Below are 14,532 nucleotides of genomic sequence, written 5' to 3' on the forward strand. Positions count from 1 at the left end.
ACATAATTTAGTTATTTTTAACTATTTAAAATTTTGTCATGTTAAATATTTTGTTATTTAAATATTTAAATAATATGTTAAACATTTAAAAATATTCATTATTTGGATTTTATTTGTTTTAATGTTATTACATAATATTAAATATTTGTTTATATTATTTAGCTATTTTTATTGTTTTTAAGATTTTTAGTTATTGAAATATTTAAATAATGTTTTGTTTTTTAATGTTAAATTTTTATTATTTGAATAAAATTTAAATTGAATAATTCAGAAAATTATAATTTATATTGTTACTACATAATTTCACGATGAATTTTGTAAAAATATTGAATTATTAATAATATGAATATTATTAAATCTATTAATTTTTTGTGTTTTGAATAAATATTTTAAATTTAGTATATAATTTCGTTATAACATTTAAATAGTTCTGATTTTTTTTAATTGAAACTTTCTTTAAATAGATATAGATAAAAAGTGGGGGAGAGGATAAATAGGAATTAGAGATAGTTTAGGAGAAAATCTATGTACTAAATTAGATATAATTGAAGAGATAAATAGGAGTTAGAGATAATTTAGGAGATAAATAGGAATTAGAGACAATTCAGGAGGAGGTGGGGGAAAGTGGTGACACTTGGCTAAACATTAGAAAAGTTTTATGGTTGTTAGAAATAGTTAAGCATATGTGATTTCCTTATTGGTTTAATGGGTAATTATGTGGAATTAAAAAAACCAAAAAATTAGGAAATGTGGTTTGAAGCAAGGAGAGGGCTGCTGAAAAGGCAGAACCAATTTTAGATATATATATATATATATATATATATATATATATATATATATATATATACAATTGATATAGATAGATATGAATATGGATTTAGATATATATAACCATCAATATTAATGCCAATTTTCCAGTCCGTTCATGAAATTTCAACCAGAACCATCTTAGAAGGGAAGTGCATGCTGTTCACTAGTAATAGGCTAACAACCAAAAGGTAAAAAATCTTCAAGCGCCAGTTTGGGAGTCGGTGCTTGCATACTTCGAGCAGCCCCTTGCAATCTTGCATTGGGAATATCTCCAATGAACTAAATTACATAATTATGGAGATATTCCCAACGCAAGGCCATAGAGGCTATTGGAACAAGCTTTGCCTTGACTAAAGTCGGACTCGATTTGGGAGGACTTTTACACAACGGCTTTTGGTTTTCTAAGGTGTATTGCTCCTAGGGGTGGCAATGAGCCGAGCTTTTCACAAGCTACTCGAACTCGAGCCCGAGCCCAATTCATTGGCTCAATTATTAAACGAGCCAACTCGAATATATATACATTATAATTTATTATTTTTATAAAATATTTTTTCTCAAAATCGAACTTGAACTTATGAATTTTTTACTCGAACCGTGCTCGAACTCGAGCTTAAACCTTATAGAGCAGTCTCGAACTGAGCTCGAGCCTCATACTATTCGGCTCGGCTCGGCTCGTTTCGAATCCACCCCTAACTGCTCCCCAGACTATATAATGGCCAATGTAACCAATTTTGTTGATCTATACAAATTTGAATCAATGGCCATTTCATTACCCAACACAACAATGTGGCTTGAGGAATTCAATTTCAATAGTGTATCTGTTGCCCCCAACTATCAACTTCCAAATTGAAAGAGCATCCTGATTAAAACATTTCGTTGGGTCAACCATGTTACGATTTATTTGTTATAGACGTTCTATGTCTTATCATACACCCAGTACGCTATGCCCTACATCTATTTATCTTGTATAAAAAGCCTGAAGAGGTAATCACTAATCAGTTGCGTCCCCATTTGTTAAGGATTATTTTGTTCATCCAAATCAATGGTTTCTTCAGTTTTTTTTGGCCTTTACATTAAATATCAGATTATTTAATTTCTCATTAATTTTTGTCACAATGAAAAAAAATTAAATGCTATTTATTATAATATTTTCCCATTTCTTATATCTATTTTGATCTAAAACTCGACCCCATTGTAGAAACAAATACTGCTCCGGCTTTCAAGGGTTGAATCAAATTCAACAATAATGACATGGTATGAGCATTAGCAAGTTATATCACTTTTTTATATGAGTTCTTAATTAAAGGCCTTTCTGGGGTAGATGGATCCAAACAACTGTCAACCATTACCCTTTCCCTGAATAATGGGTAACATGTGCAGTAATGTGACGATTGGGCCCATGGACCCATAGACTTGTCAAGTTTCTTGGTTTTCATATGTGCAGCGCGTCCGTTCAACATTATTACATGCCACAAATAATAAACCTATAATCCTAAGATCCATTGATCAATCTATTTAGCTTATTATTTATGGGATTTTACCTAACTATGGTATTATTCACTCCCTTATAAGATGCACCCCAATTTTCTTACAGTTGCTGAAACTTTCTCCAAATTTTGGCAATTGCAATTTCCCCCCTGCACTTTTTGATAGAATGGCAAATAGACCCCCTCCCCTTAGTTAGAATCTTGTAACAAGAGGCATAAAAATGTCCAAAACAATCGTACAGTTATTATTTAGGCTGGTTTCTACAGGAAAAAAGAAAAATAATGTAAACTTTATAAACAAAAAAATAGAGCATTTGAGTTTGCAAATTTACCTTTGAGTGGTTGATTAAAGGGAAATTTTATAAAATAAATCAATATCAAAAAGGAGATTGGTAGGGTTTGGACTAACTCTTCATATGAAGAGAAAATTTTGGAAAATAAACTTTTTATTAAAAAATAGCTGCTTGGGTATTTTGAACATTTCCATACCACTTTTTAGAGGATTCCAAAAAAGGGGATCAACTTGCAACTATGACCATGTTTGGGAGTGCTTATTTGAAATAAGTGCTTATTTGGGTCAAAACCACACCATTAAACACTTATTGGTGTTTGGGAAATAAGCCTGAAATAAGTGTTTATTTTAAAAATAAGGGCTTATTTTTTAAGCCCAAATTTCCAGTTTTTTTTAAGTGCTTATACAAGCACTTATTCAATGTTTTTCTTTCAAAATTATCCCTAGTTGAATTTTAAAATACTACTTATAAAATCATCCCTGGTTGAATTTTATAAAAGTACTTCCATAAAAAGTGATTTTGTAAAGTACTTCCGTTAGCACTTTTATAAAAATACTTTTATGAAAGTACTTTTATAAAAGTACTTTTATGAAAACACTGTTATAAAAGTATTTTTATTAAAGTGCTTTTGTAAAAGAGCTTTCACAAAAGTACTTTCATAAAATTTGAAAGAAAATGACAGAACAAAATAGTCACAAACGCTTATTTAAGTGGTTATTGGAGAAAAAAGCTACCAAACACCCAATGTAAAATAAGTAAAGCTAAGCACTTAAAAAAGTTGGTGCCAAATGCAAATAAGTACTTATATTCGAATAAGCAATTGTTTTTAAGCATTTATTCAATAAGTAACATAAACACACCCAAACATGGCCTATGTCAAAAAGTTAAGGAAAAATTTTAGTAACAACTAGAAATTTCAGGGGAGGTTTAAGAAATTTATCTTAAATTTTAGGGAAAATTCCCGATCAATATCATATACTTTGGTTCAAGTGGCAATTTGGTCATCGAACTTTAAAATGCAACAATCTAGTACCCAAACTTTCGGAACACGACAATCTAGTACATGTTGTTAATGGACTGCCAGTTATGTATATCACGTGACCTCATGTACAATTTAAGACTTTTGAAAATATCAAAATTACCCCTTGAAATAAAACACACTATTCATCTTCTTCTTCCTCAAGAAGATGAAACAGAGCCTAAGCTCTCTGTCACAAACACTAAAACCCATGCAAAAGATCAACAGAGCCCAAGCTCTCTATCACAAACACTTGCAACGACTTTGCCTTTCTCGCAAAGTTGTTGCAAATCTTTGCTAAGAACATAAAATTCTAGGTTTTATTCAACTTTTTTTTTTGAACTTAACACAATAATATTATATTCCTACAGATAAAAGAGAGGAAAAGAATTGGAAGCTTTGTCTTGATACTTGAGAAAGAGAGAGAGATCAATGATGGTGGCTAGAGACTTTTCTCTTTTTTCCGTTTTTTCAGATAAGATAATTACAATAGTTAAAGGAAAACTTTTCTCCTAGAAATTGCTTTGCTTTTGGTTTGAAGATGACAAAATATTCAGAGGAGAAGAAAGACAAAAGTATTGTCACAGGGGTGAAAATTTTGACGTTTGGTTCTGATTTTAGCGGATGATTAATAAAGAAAATTAGATGACACTTGAAGGGCATTTATATCTTTTCACATGCCACTTAACGGTTGGTTAATGACAGGTATTAGATTGTCACGTTTCAAAAATTTGAGTACTAAATTGTCACATTTTAAAGTTTGAAGGCCAAATTGTCGCTCAAACCAAAATACAGAGTATTGATCAAGAAATTTCCCTAAATTTTATTAATTTCACTCTTTCAAACCAAACACAGCCTAAAACCCGTTACTAGTACTATCCTTAGTCCTTACTTTTTGTGGTCGGTACTCGGTTGCATTTTAGCAGCGGTATCAAGCTATTAATCATCTATCGTTCTATTCCTGTTTTTAGGCGCATGTGAGACTCATACCTGCTTCCACTCGTGTCCATGTCTACCTAACTTAACCAACCAAGAGTTGCATATTTTAGTGGACCTACCCACGAACTGCAATCAGTTCTTGAGCCATAGAAATTAGTTTTGGAATTAAGACCCATTAAGTAAATCACATCATTGATCCACTCACGGGTCAAATCATCGGTATTGCATACATATTAATATAATTTCAAGAAATGTATTGGGATACGATTTTGGAAACTTATTAACATCAAAAATTACTTAGATACAAAAACACTAATTTTAAGGCTCCAATATATAAATATTATATAAAAACATAAATAGTTTTTAAGAAGTAATACATAACAATCAATATATGAAGTAAGATATATCTGTTGAAGCGAGATCTATCTATCTGTTTATTTATTTTCATTCTTAATTTTCAAAACTACCTTCTGATTTGTTATCATTTTTATAATACTTACAAAATTTTCTAATATCACGGTCAAATCCCTAAAAGGCATTTTTTGAGCTATAGCCTAGAGTTGAGCATCATTCCATGCATATAAGACTTTTGTCCGTTGATGTGCATATCATCTCAAATTACAGTAGAATCTCTTTTGGGTATTGGATTTCCACCTCAATTTTATTAATGAAATATAATAAACAAGATTTATGAATTGGAAATACTAAACTCGTTATATTGCAACAATTAAATCAACTGAGTATATTTTGCTAATTGACAACTTAGATTTAATGCATGTTGTCTCTTGGCAAACGCCACCTTAACGAATCAATTTCAGGTATTCAGCAAATTAATGGCGAATCCCGAATTCATCATTGGTGCTTGGATTCACAAATAACCAGCGAACAGTATAAACCTAACATCCGGTGCCGAGATATAGTAGGGGTACAACTTGAGTTGGCCAAGCCAGTCAGGATTTTTACATAGATTAGGCTTAGATTTTTGGTCTTCAAATTGGGTTCAGACTCAGGAAATCGGTTTTTTTTTTTCAAGGCCAAGTTCAGGCCTAACCCCTATGTAACTTGAATCCAATTCGAACCAATCTAATAATATATACATAAATGTTGAATACATATTTACATATATATATATATACATATATTTGTATATATAATATTTATATGTATATATATTTATATAAATATATCTATATGTATAATTTTAAAATAAATTTATTGATCAATCCAAATCCGGCTTAGGCCCCAATTCAACTCAAATGCATCAAATTACATGAAATCAGTCTGAACGTCAACCTTAAGTCCAAATTTTAGAATCAAACCTGAATCGAATATAAACCCGCCCGACTTGCACCGATAGATATAACGCCATGTTTGAATTGAATTCATAACCCATCACAAAAACAAGAGGAACAGCCGTAGTCAAATTACAACGTTGTTAGGTGGCTGACAGCCGGCGCGGATGGTTCCCTTGAACAGACAAGGGACCTTGGCTATAGTGCTGCATACCGTTCACGTTTATTGTTTACAGCTGGATTAGAATCTTTTTAGTGTTGAGATTCCAATTCAACCGTAAAGAATAAGGGTATAGGGTGATACAGCTGTAGTCCATGGTTGGTCGATCAAATTAGATTTTTTGTTTTGTTTTCGATAATACAAATTCGAATTGATATGGGAAACTATCACGTAACACCTACCCTAGTTAATAAGTCAACACGTGTTTCTCTTCCCAACCTCCCTTCCAGCGGTTCACTTCAGACCCCTTTTAACGGAAGGGAGGAGGCTGAAGTTTGAACCATGAAGCAGACTCCCCTCTGTTCTGTTTGTCTCTTGTAACACGAGAATTAATCTTGACCCAACTCCAAAACAAGTTGCCTCTTTTTGTTTATCCACCAAACTTCTCTTCGTCTCTTAGAATATTAAAAAAAAAAATACTCTTTCGCTGTGGACGCATGACCAATGACTTCAACATTGGGTCATTTTGCTCTCAGGAATCATGAGGGGCTGTTATATTGCCACGTGGCAAGGATTAGGACATGCTCTCACAATATACTGCATCATCATCTGCTTAAAAAATAACTGCAGGGGTCGCCATCCATTTAGGGTAAGTAAGGACATGATTTTTGTTGCCAGCCAAACTGCCAAGCTGGGGCAGTCGTTCCATGTAGATTCTAATTTAACGATGGAAGAGACACGTCCTCACGTGAAAGGATTCCCCCCTCCAATCAAAAATCTGATTTTAGTATGTACTTGATCTTTGCGGGGGCCACGACAAGAAGTCCGTGTGATCATGACTTTTAAAGTGGCATATGCTTTTGAGACGTAGGACCCGCGTCCGAAATATCTTCTCCTATACCATTTTGGCCTGATTAGGAGATGCTAATCACCTGATAATCAGGGGCGGCTGTCCATACAAAAACATCTCCATCTAAATCCAATGCACAACATCATCAGTCCACGTTCATACAGCCGTACATCAAAAATATCGGCGATATAAAGTTCAATAGATGTTCCCAATGTGCGGCTGAACGAATGTGATCAGCACCGTAATCGTGGTCAGCAGATCCAAATTCCCCATAATCATCGAGTGTGGTATGTGGGCTACTTCAATGGCCCACAGTCCTCACGGGAGCCCATCGTACGCTGCCACACCCAGATTCCAGAACGTGATTCCTGGCTGTTGTCTCGGTCAAGTCTTCAATAAATCATACATGCATACAATCACAAATCAAAGGGTAAAATTTTAGAGGTCTTCTATGACCTAATGACCCGTATGACCCGTAGACTACGGGTCATGATCATATGACCCGTATGGATCTTTTAGTAATTCTAAACAAACGTAGGGGCTTAATTGGAATTAGAGGAGAGTCCGCTCAGCGCTCAATTTGCTTATAAAATCGGACTTTCCTCTTTCTATTTCCGTATTTCTGTGCTGACCGTCTCCTTCTCTTTTCCTCTCCGAGAAGGAGAAGATCCCTGATTCCTTCTTCATTTAAGAGTTCCTTTTCTCTGGCTTCTTAAGACCTCTCACCTTATCGTTCTTTGTCTTCGGAAAATTCGCTTTTGGAAGTGTTCTTCCATATCGTTTTCTCCACCTAGCGATCGAGACGATCAAGGAAAATTTTTCTCACCGGGAGGAAAGCGAAGAAGCTTCCTAGTTTTTGAGATTGTTCCAGAGCATTCGTCGACAAAAAACATTGAGGATTCCTCTGCTCTCTGCTTCTTCTTCTTGAGGTATCATTGGCAATTTGGTTTACTCTGTTGACAAATAGAGAAAGAAAATCGATTTAGGCAATTTCGTAGTTGCACTTGCTGAAATATCATCAGCTTTCCTTAATAAAAACGTCGGATCACCTTTCCACTGAAAGCTTTTTAACATAAAAGGTTAGTTCGTTTCAGGTTCAATCAAAGTTCTCAATCCGTCAGCCGAGATCTCCTGTTATTGATTTTTGTGGGTAGCTCTTCTTTAGGACTGCGAGTTTCACCGTCGTGTTTGGGTCTTCTAAAAGCTCAAAATCATATCTGTTTTCTCTTATCCCTCTGTCCATTTTGCGGTATCAAGATGATGTGCTCTGTAAGGCCATCGGGAACTACTCTCACTGTCTCAGATGTCTCAAGGTTGCGGCCAAAGTCGTCTGTTCCACAATCCCGGATATCGTTGTTTCCCTCCATGTTGTCTGCCAAAAAGCCTGATTCCGGTCTATGGGCCCGGAAACCTCTGTATATTTCCTCCCTTCAAGATTTTGGATCCTTTGAAGGTGCAAAACCTCGCAAGCCCATTATTGAGTGCAAAGCATATGAGGCCGATCGATCGCAGCCGATAGACGCCAACATTGAGCTCCCCGACCAGAAGGCTCGCTCGGCAGCAGCGCAGAAACTGAAAATCGGCATCTACTTTGCAATTTGGTGGGCTTTGAATGTGGTTTTCAACATCTACAACAAGAAGGTCCTAAACGCTTTTCCGTACCCCTGGCTCACATCCACCCTGTCTCTCGCAACTGGGTCACTAATGATGTTGATTTCATGGGCTACAAGAATCGCGGAAGCACCGAAAACCGATCTGGACTTCTGGAAAACCCTCTTCCCGGTGAGACGAATAATGGATTTTTGCTGTGTTTAGGGTTTTAACTTCGATTCTTTTCGCGTGTACATGAATTCTTTAGGGAGTTTTGTGCTAAAGTTTTCTCTCTGACTTTATTCTGTAGGTCGCGGTCGCACATACCATCGGCCATGTGGCAGCCACGGTCAGTATGTCTAAGGTTGCTGTTTCGTTCACCCACATCATCAAGAGCGGTGAACCTGCTTTCAGTGTCTTGGTTTCAAGGTTTCTCTTGGGTGAGACGTTTCCGGCAGCGGTTTATCTGTCTCTTCTGCCGATTATCGGAGGTTGTGCACTTGCTGCTGTCACTGAGCTCAACTTCAATATGACTGGTAATAGGAGCTCTCTTCTTTTGACTTTGAAGTTGTTTGGCTCCCAAGTTATTAAGTTCTTCATTTTTAATGCCCTTCAACCAAAAATTTGTTGATTTTTACTGTGATAATTTTCCCTTGTGCAACTCTTAGTAAATTGTAATGCCCTTATTAGGAACCATATTTTCTTTATGTACTCATTTCTTTTTTTTTTTTCATTTTTTAATCTCTCTTTTGCCATTGGTCAAAAAGTTTAGTTGGGGTGGGTTGGTGGATGGGTGCAGTATTTTTGACGCAAATGATAAAATTATTTTTTATTTGTTCTTGGGGTATTGTTTTGATTTTTGAAAGCTGAAGTCGTGGTTGTTGGTTTGTGTTAGGCTTTATGGGCGCTATGATATCGAATCTGGCATTTGTGTTCCGAAACATATTCTCAAAGAGAGGGATGAAGGGAAAATCCGTCGGTGGCATGAACTACTACGCTTGTCTCTCTATGTTGTCCCTTTTGATCCTCACTCCTTTTGCCATTGCTGTAGAGGGACCCCAGATGTGGGCAGCTGGATGGGAAAAAGCAATCTCTCAAATTGGACCCCATTTCATATGGTAACCACAATGACTGACAGCCTTGTTCTGCTTGCTTCTGTTGTACTTCCTACTTTCTCCATGGTTGTTTATTTTGCTATGGTAATAAGTTGGTTGCTTGGTTAAAATTCTTCTTCTCTATTTAGCAAACAAAAAATATTTAAACAAGAAACAGTACAAAATGATGCGAAAAAATCTATCTAAATTATGTTAGTTACAGTTTACACCAGTGGAAAGTAGAAAAGATCCAATATATGATTGGCTTCATTCTTTTTACAGTTACAAACTAAAGCATTACTGGAACAACATGTTTTCCTTGTATGTTTAGAAATTAAACATAATTGAGTTTTGCTAGGATATTTAACATGTAGCTTGCAGTTGAAATATGTGGTTTCCTGTAAAACATATTGAAGTTTGGCCAATGGACCATTTGTTGCTTTCTGCATGTCTGCTCTGTATTGAGTACAAGTCAAGGAGAGTAATTACAGAGTACTTGTTTGATTAGTATTAGTATTAGTATTAGTATTATGTTGGTAGTGTTTTCCAAATATCTGAGAGTAATTACAGAGTACTTGTTTGATTATTATTGCACTGTGTTTTTACATGCAACAATGTGTAACTTGAATAATCTCTCTCTCTCTTGGCTGAATGTGAATTATTGAAGTGGCAACTTTGATTTGATGTTCTAACAATGAAGCATGTGTCTTTCCTTGTTTTGGAGGGTTTGTTTCGTACTCTAATGTGTTCTTCTCAGATTGTGATATTCTTTTTCTTTTGTTTAATAACTCACTAAAGAAATTGTTTCTGTGGTTGTGTTTATCTCTCTTGTACGCATCAGGTGGGTGGCGGCTCAAAGTGTGTTCTACCACCTATACAATCAGGTCTCATACATGTCGTTGGATGAAATCTCCCCCTTGACATTTAGCATTGGGAATACCATGAAGAGGATTTCTGTCATTGTCTCTTCTATCATCATTTTCCACACACCCGTCCAGCCCATCAATGCTATGGGAGCTGCCATCGCAATCCTTGGAACTTTCCTTTACTCCCAGGTAAGTTTTCACTTCCATAATGATTTGAATATGACTGCCTGATTTTTTTTCATGAATTTTTTATAGGACTAAATGCCCGTGACTCTTTTTTTTTTTTTTTTTCTGGACTAGAATGCTTAACCAGATAAACAGACAAAATGCTATTTGTTTGTATATACATGACATCACTTGGTTCCATGTAAAAATCTCCCTACAGAAGAGGCTGAAGGTGGAATTCTGTCTTTGTTAAACCACAATACTAGGGTCACGGAAATAACTAAAACCCTAAAATTCATCAGAGATTTGATCAATGGGGAAAATACACTATCATGTTTCATGTTACCATATGGTTTTGTAAAATATTTTACTGAGTCAAATCTTTTACCGAGTCAAGTAACATTTGGTTTGTTGAATGTTGAGTGTACCAAAGCTTGCTTTTATTTTTGGAAGATAGGGGGATGGGGTGCAGAAACATCAACCACGGTTTGGTGGTTAGCACTAGATGTCCTGGTTTTCTCAGTTGCAATATCCTCCACCCCAGAGGTTTCTGGTGGTATAATTACAAGGGAGAAGGTTTTGTAGGTGAGTTGCGTCAGTCTTTGGTACAGAAGCCTTGGGCAGTCCCATTTTTTCTTTCCACATGAAGAGAAGATTCGAGCTTTTCCCCGGGTAGTCTTTATACTGGACTAGTTGTGCCACCATGGAAACAAGGGACTTTTTTATATTTTCGAATGGACTATTTGTTGGTACTCTGAAGGGTGGACGACAAGCTTAATGCTTCTTTTCCCCTTTTCTGAAGCATGCGAGCATACTGCTTTAATTGTAATGCAGTTGTTACAAATATTGTATGTATAGTAGTTGCATGAATGAATTGATTATTGAGTGGCAACGGGGTTGCTCGGAACTAAACTAATGATGGTTAATTGGTTACATATAATGCAGGCAAAGCAGTAAGGGAGGTGAGACCAATAGAGATAGAGCTCAAAGCCATGTTGTGGAGAAGATGGAAGGACAGCGCAGCGGGATGGGATCGATTGGTTAGAATTAGTTGATAATGAGCATTCATAGTTTCATAGCCCAAGAGCATTAGATTGTGGTCGGGAGGGACCAACGGCTTTTCTTGTCTTATTGTAGATAAGAATAAAAAGAACAATATTTTATTTTACAGAATAGCCAGCCCAGCCATTACTTAGTAGATAATTAATTGATTTTATCTTTGTTTTGTTTTATCCCGGGGCCGGGAGGAGAGTGTTAACAAATATATTTATTAAAATAAGAAGAAACCTGGAGAGCTCTATTTTGACGCAATTGATGAAAAATAAGATCTTATTTATTTTCTCAATTTCTTCCTGTTCGGGTTACCTATTATATGAAATTGAAGCTTGATAAGGATGACTACTGCTTCATTTGGTACCATCCACTAAAATGCGAAATTTATTAAGAGCCAGGAAAAATAACCGTTATTACTATAGCCAATATTTATATATGTTGTAGCATCAGAATTCTGAACTCAAAACTTTTTCCCTACGTACTTTGCTTGCTACCACCATCTTACGATCAAGCAAGGCGATTTACTGATGTCCTAAATACACCAGAATATGTAATGGGCTGATGGACCTTAACCCAAACCCAGTGCTTTCTCTAAGCTTTTGGACCAGATGGCAACTTAACTCATGAGGCAGATCGGGTCATACTCAACCTAACTCCTGAAATAACATGGAAGCCGGATTTTAGATGATAGATCGTTTTCAAATCAGCAAATGACAGCTGTCCAGATTCGTTAGATTGTATTGGCAAGCAGGGAGGGAGTGTGGAAGTGCCATCGACGTAATGACAGGTGCACTCAAAGTCACAGGTTGTGATAAACAACAAGGAGAAATCCGGTCTCGTCCGGGACCTCCATCAACAACTCCAATATAATGGACATGTCCTTAAATTTCACGTGCGGTCCCAACACTCTGCTCTGCTGTACGTACCAATCCAACCAGCATTTTCAGAGACGAGACTGGGAGTGTGGATCCAAATTACGGTGGGATTAAGATTTGTTGGGGTGCTGAACAATAAAAATCCCATTTCATTACCCAAAAGTAAAAACCAGCAATATCAGAGTGTTCGAATGTTGCTGATCGCACGCACACCTATGACCTACTACCTACGTTTTGTCATTGGGAATGGGATGGCCATGGGAGATGGGAGATGGGAGATGGGAGATGGGACCTTCAAAGTTCAAACCCGGTAGTATCTGGGGACTGGGGTGGGGTTGCGGTTTAAGCCTAAACCCAAGGAAATTCATCTTCATCTTGCATATTACTGTTCACATAGGGACACTCGTCTCAGTATTACATTTATGGTCCTTTTTAATTCACAGGAAGAGGAAAGGCTCTTGGAATTGGAATCGAAATGATCCATTTCAATTTCAATCATATGTGAACAGAATCTGAATATGATTCTCACTCATCGTGGAATAACAATCCCAATGAGAATCTATTATATTTCAACTGATTCCAATTACAATTTCTGTCTGCAGGGGAGTAGGCTATTCGAATTCCCATGGATTTCAATTTTGATTCTGAATATGAACCGAACCAAGGGATAAGAGACGGATTATATAAGAGGTTGGGATTTGGGTCGAATTGTTAACACAGAGTTGTATTATGTTTGGATTTGTTGCAAAGCCAGTCGGCAATGTCATTAACTGCATTCATTTTTTTAAGGTGGTCATTTGTTTGTTAAAAAGAATAAACACATACTTGGTCCTTACGTCTCCTAGTCTGACCAGAAAATAAAACCTCTTGCATATGCTGTCAATGTCATAGAAACAAGGTTTATTCCCTTTTGGTAGACCAATGGAACGACTAGTGCATAGCACGTGGTACATATATAAACATAACTTAAGGCTGCAACTTGGGCCGGGTTAGCCCGAACCCAACCCTAACCATTGGATTGGGTCATGTTGATGCTCAGGTTAGGGTTAGTGTTGAAATTTATGAACTTGATTTTATTTCAGGTTGGATTAGGGTTGATCCCTTGGACAACTCAGCCCAACCCAAACCCGACTCTATAGTACATATTATATATAAATATATGTTATATATGACGATACATTGATTTGTTTAGATGCATGATAGTTGTAGAGCCACTACCACATACTATCATTTATTTCATTTAAGATAATCACTTCACTTGATTCTAATTGGAAATACTAAAATCTTGATAACATATTTTATGTTTTTTGAATATTTTATTCTTTATCTCCTCTCTGTTGTTTTCCACCCATAACTTGCTGCCTATAAAATATCTATTATAAGTCATGATAATAAACTATAGTCATTTCAAACACCTTTTTTTTTTATTTTGTACTTAAAGAACCAATAAAAATATCAAGAAACAAATACTAATAAAACATAGGATTAATATATGTAATGAAAGTTGAGTTAAGATCTAAGGTTAAAAAGTTCTACAAGATTTTAAGGGATGGGAAGAAGGTTGGGTTGGACCCATCCTAAGCCTAGCCCAACCCAAAGTTAACTTTAGATTGGGTTGGGTTAGGGTTGAAGGATTTTAGTTAGGGTTAGGGTTGGGTATGTCAAGTTGATGGTCGGGTTGGGTTAGGGTTAGGTTTGGGGGTTTAGAACTTAAGGTTGGGCTAGGGTTGGCCTCAACCTGACCTAACCCAGCCCTAAACGTAAGAGGTCCAATTTATACCATGTTTTTGCATGCTTCAAGTGAGACATCGCTTTCTATAATTACAGATTATGAACCAGTTGTTGATAACGTTCCTAATTCCTTCACCAGTAAATAGTGGTGGGTAGATTTGTGGGCAGTAAGGGTGTCAATGTAACGCTTTTGGATTGGACCTCGTCCAGTCCAAAATCAATTTGGACGGATTGGACAGACCAATCCGATCTAAAATATTTATTAGAGTAGATTGGATCTGGTCCGCCAGTAACAAATTTATATTAGAT

At 36.2% G+C, this 14,532-nt stretch overlaps 1 protein-coding gene across 3 annotated transcripts; it reads left to right on the top strand.

The window, feature by feature from the left end:
* Positions 1-7,277: 7,277 nt before the first annotated feature.
* Positions 7,278-11,909, top strand: LOC148878188 (glucose-6-phosphate/phosphate translocator 2, chloroplastic-like). Of its 3 annotated transcripts, none has more exons than XM_088950521.1 (6): positions 7,278-7,778; positions 7,944-8,631; positions 8,750-8,975; positions 9,335-9,557; positions 10,375-10,588; positions 11,510-11,909. In XM_088950521.1, exons 2-6 carry the CDS (start codon positions 8,107-8,109, stop codon positions 11,519-11,521), a joined length of 1,200 nt encoding a protein of 399 aa, XP_088806647.1. In that variant the 5' UTR covers positions 7,278-7,778; positions 7,944-8,106; the 3' UTR covers positions 11,522-11,909. The 3 variants fall into 3 exon arrangements, with proteins under 3 accessions (XP_088806647.1, XP_088806654.1, XP_088806663.1); XM_088950528.1 differs by having other exon boundaries at positions 7,465-7,778; positions 7,934-8,631; XM_088950537.1 differs by lacking the exon at positions 7,278-7,778 and having other exon boundaries at positions 7,926-8,631.
* The last annotated feature ends 2,623 nt before the right edge of the window (positions 11,910-14,532 follow it).

The sequence above is a fragment of the Nelumbo lutea genome, chromosome 1 (assembly GCF_056320005.1).
Source record: "Nelumbo lutea isolate HS-2025 chromosome 1, American lotus-T2T, whole genome shotgun sequence".
Classification (NCBI taxonomy): domain Eukaryota; kingdom Viridiplantae; phylum Streptophyta; class Magnoliopsida; order Proteales; family Nelumbonaceae; genus Nelumbo; species Nelumbo lutea.

Bases quoted from the DNA above. Each gene is read 5' to 3' on its own strand.
- LOC148878188 (XM_088950521.1), top strand. From the start codon at position 8,107: ATGATGTGCTCTGTAAGGCCATCGGGAACTACTCTCACTGTCTCAGAT. The intron at 8,632-8,749 runs GTGAGACGAATA...TTTATTCTGTAG, and splicing joins TCTGGAAAACCCTCTTCCCG to GTCGCGGTCGCACATACCAT. The intron at 8,976-9,334 runs GTAATAGGAGCT...GGTTTGTGTTAG, and splicing joins GCTCAACTTCAATATGACTG to GCTTTATGGGCGCTATGATA.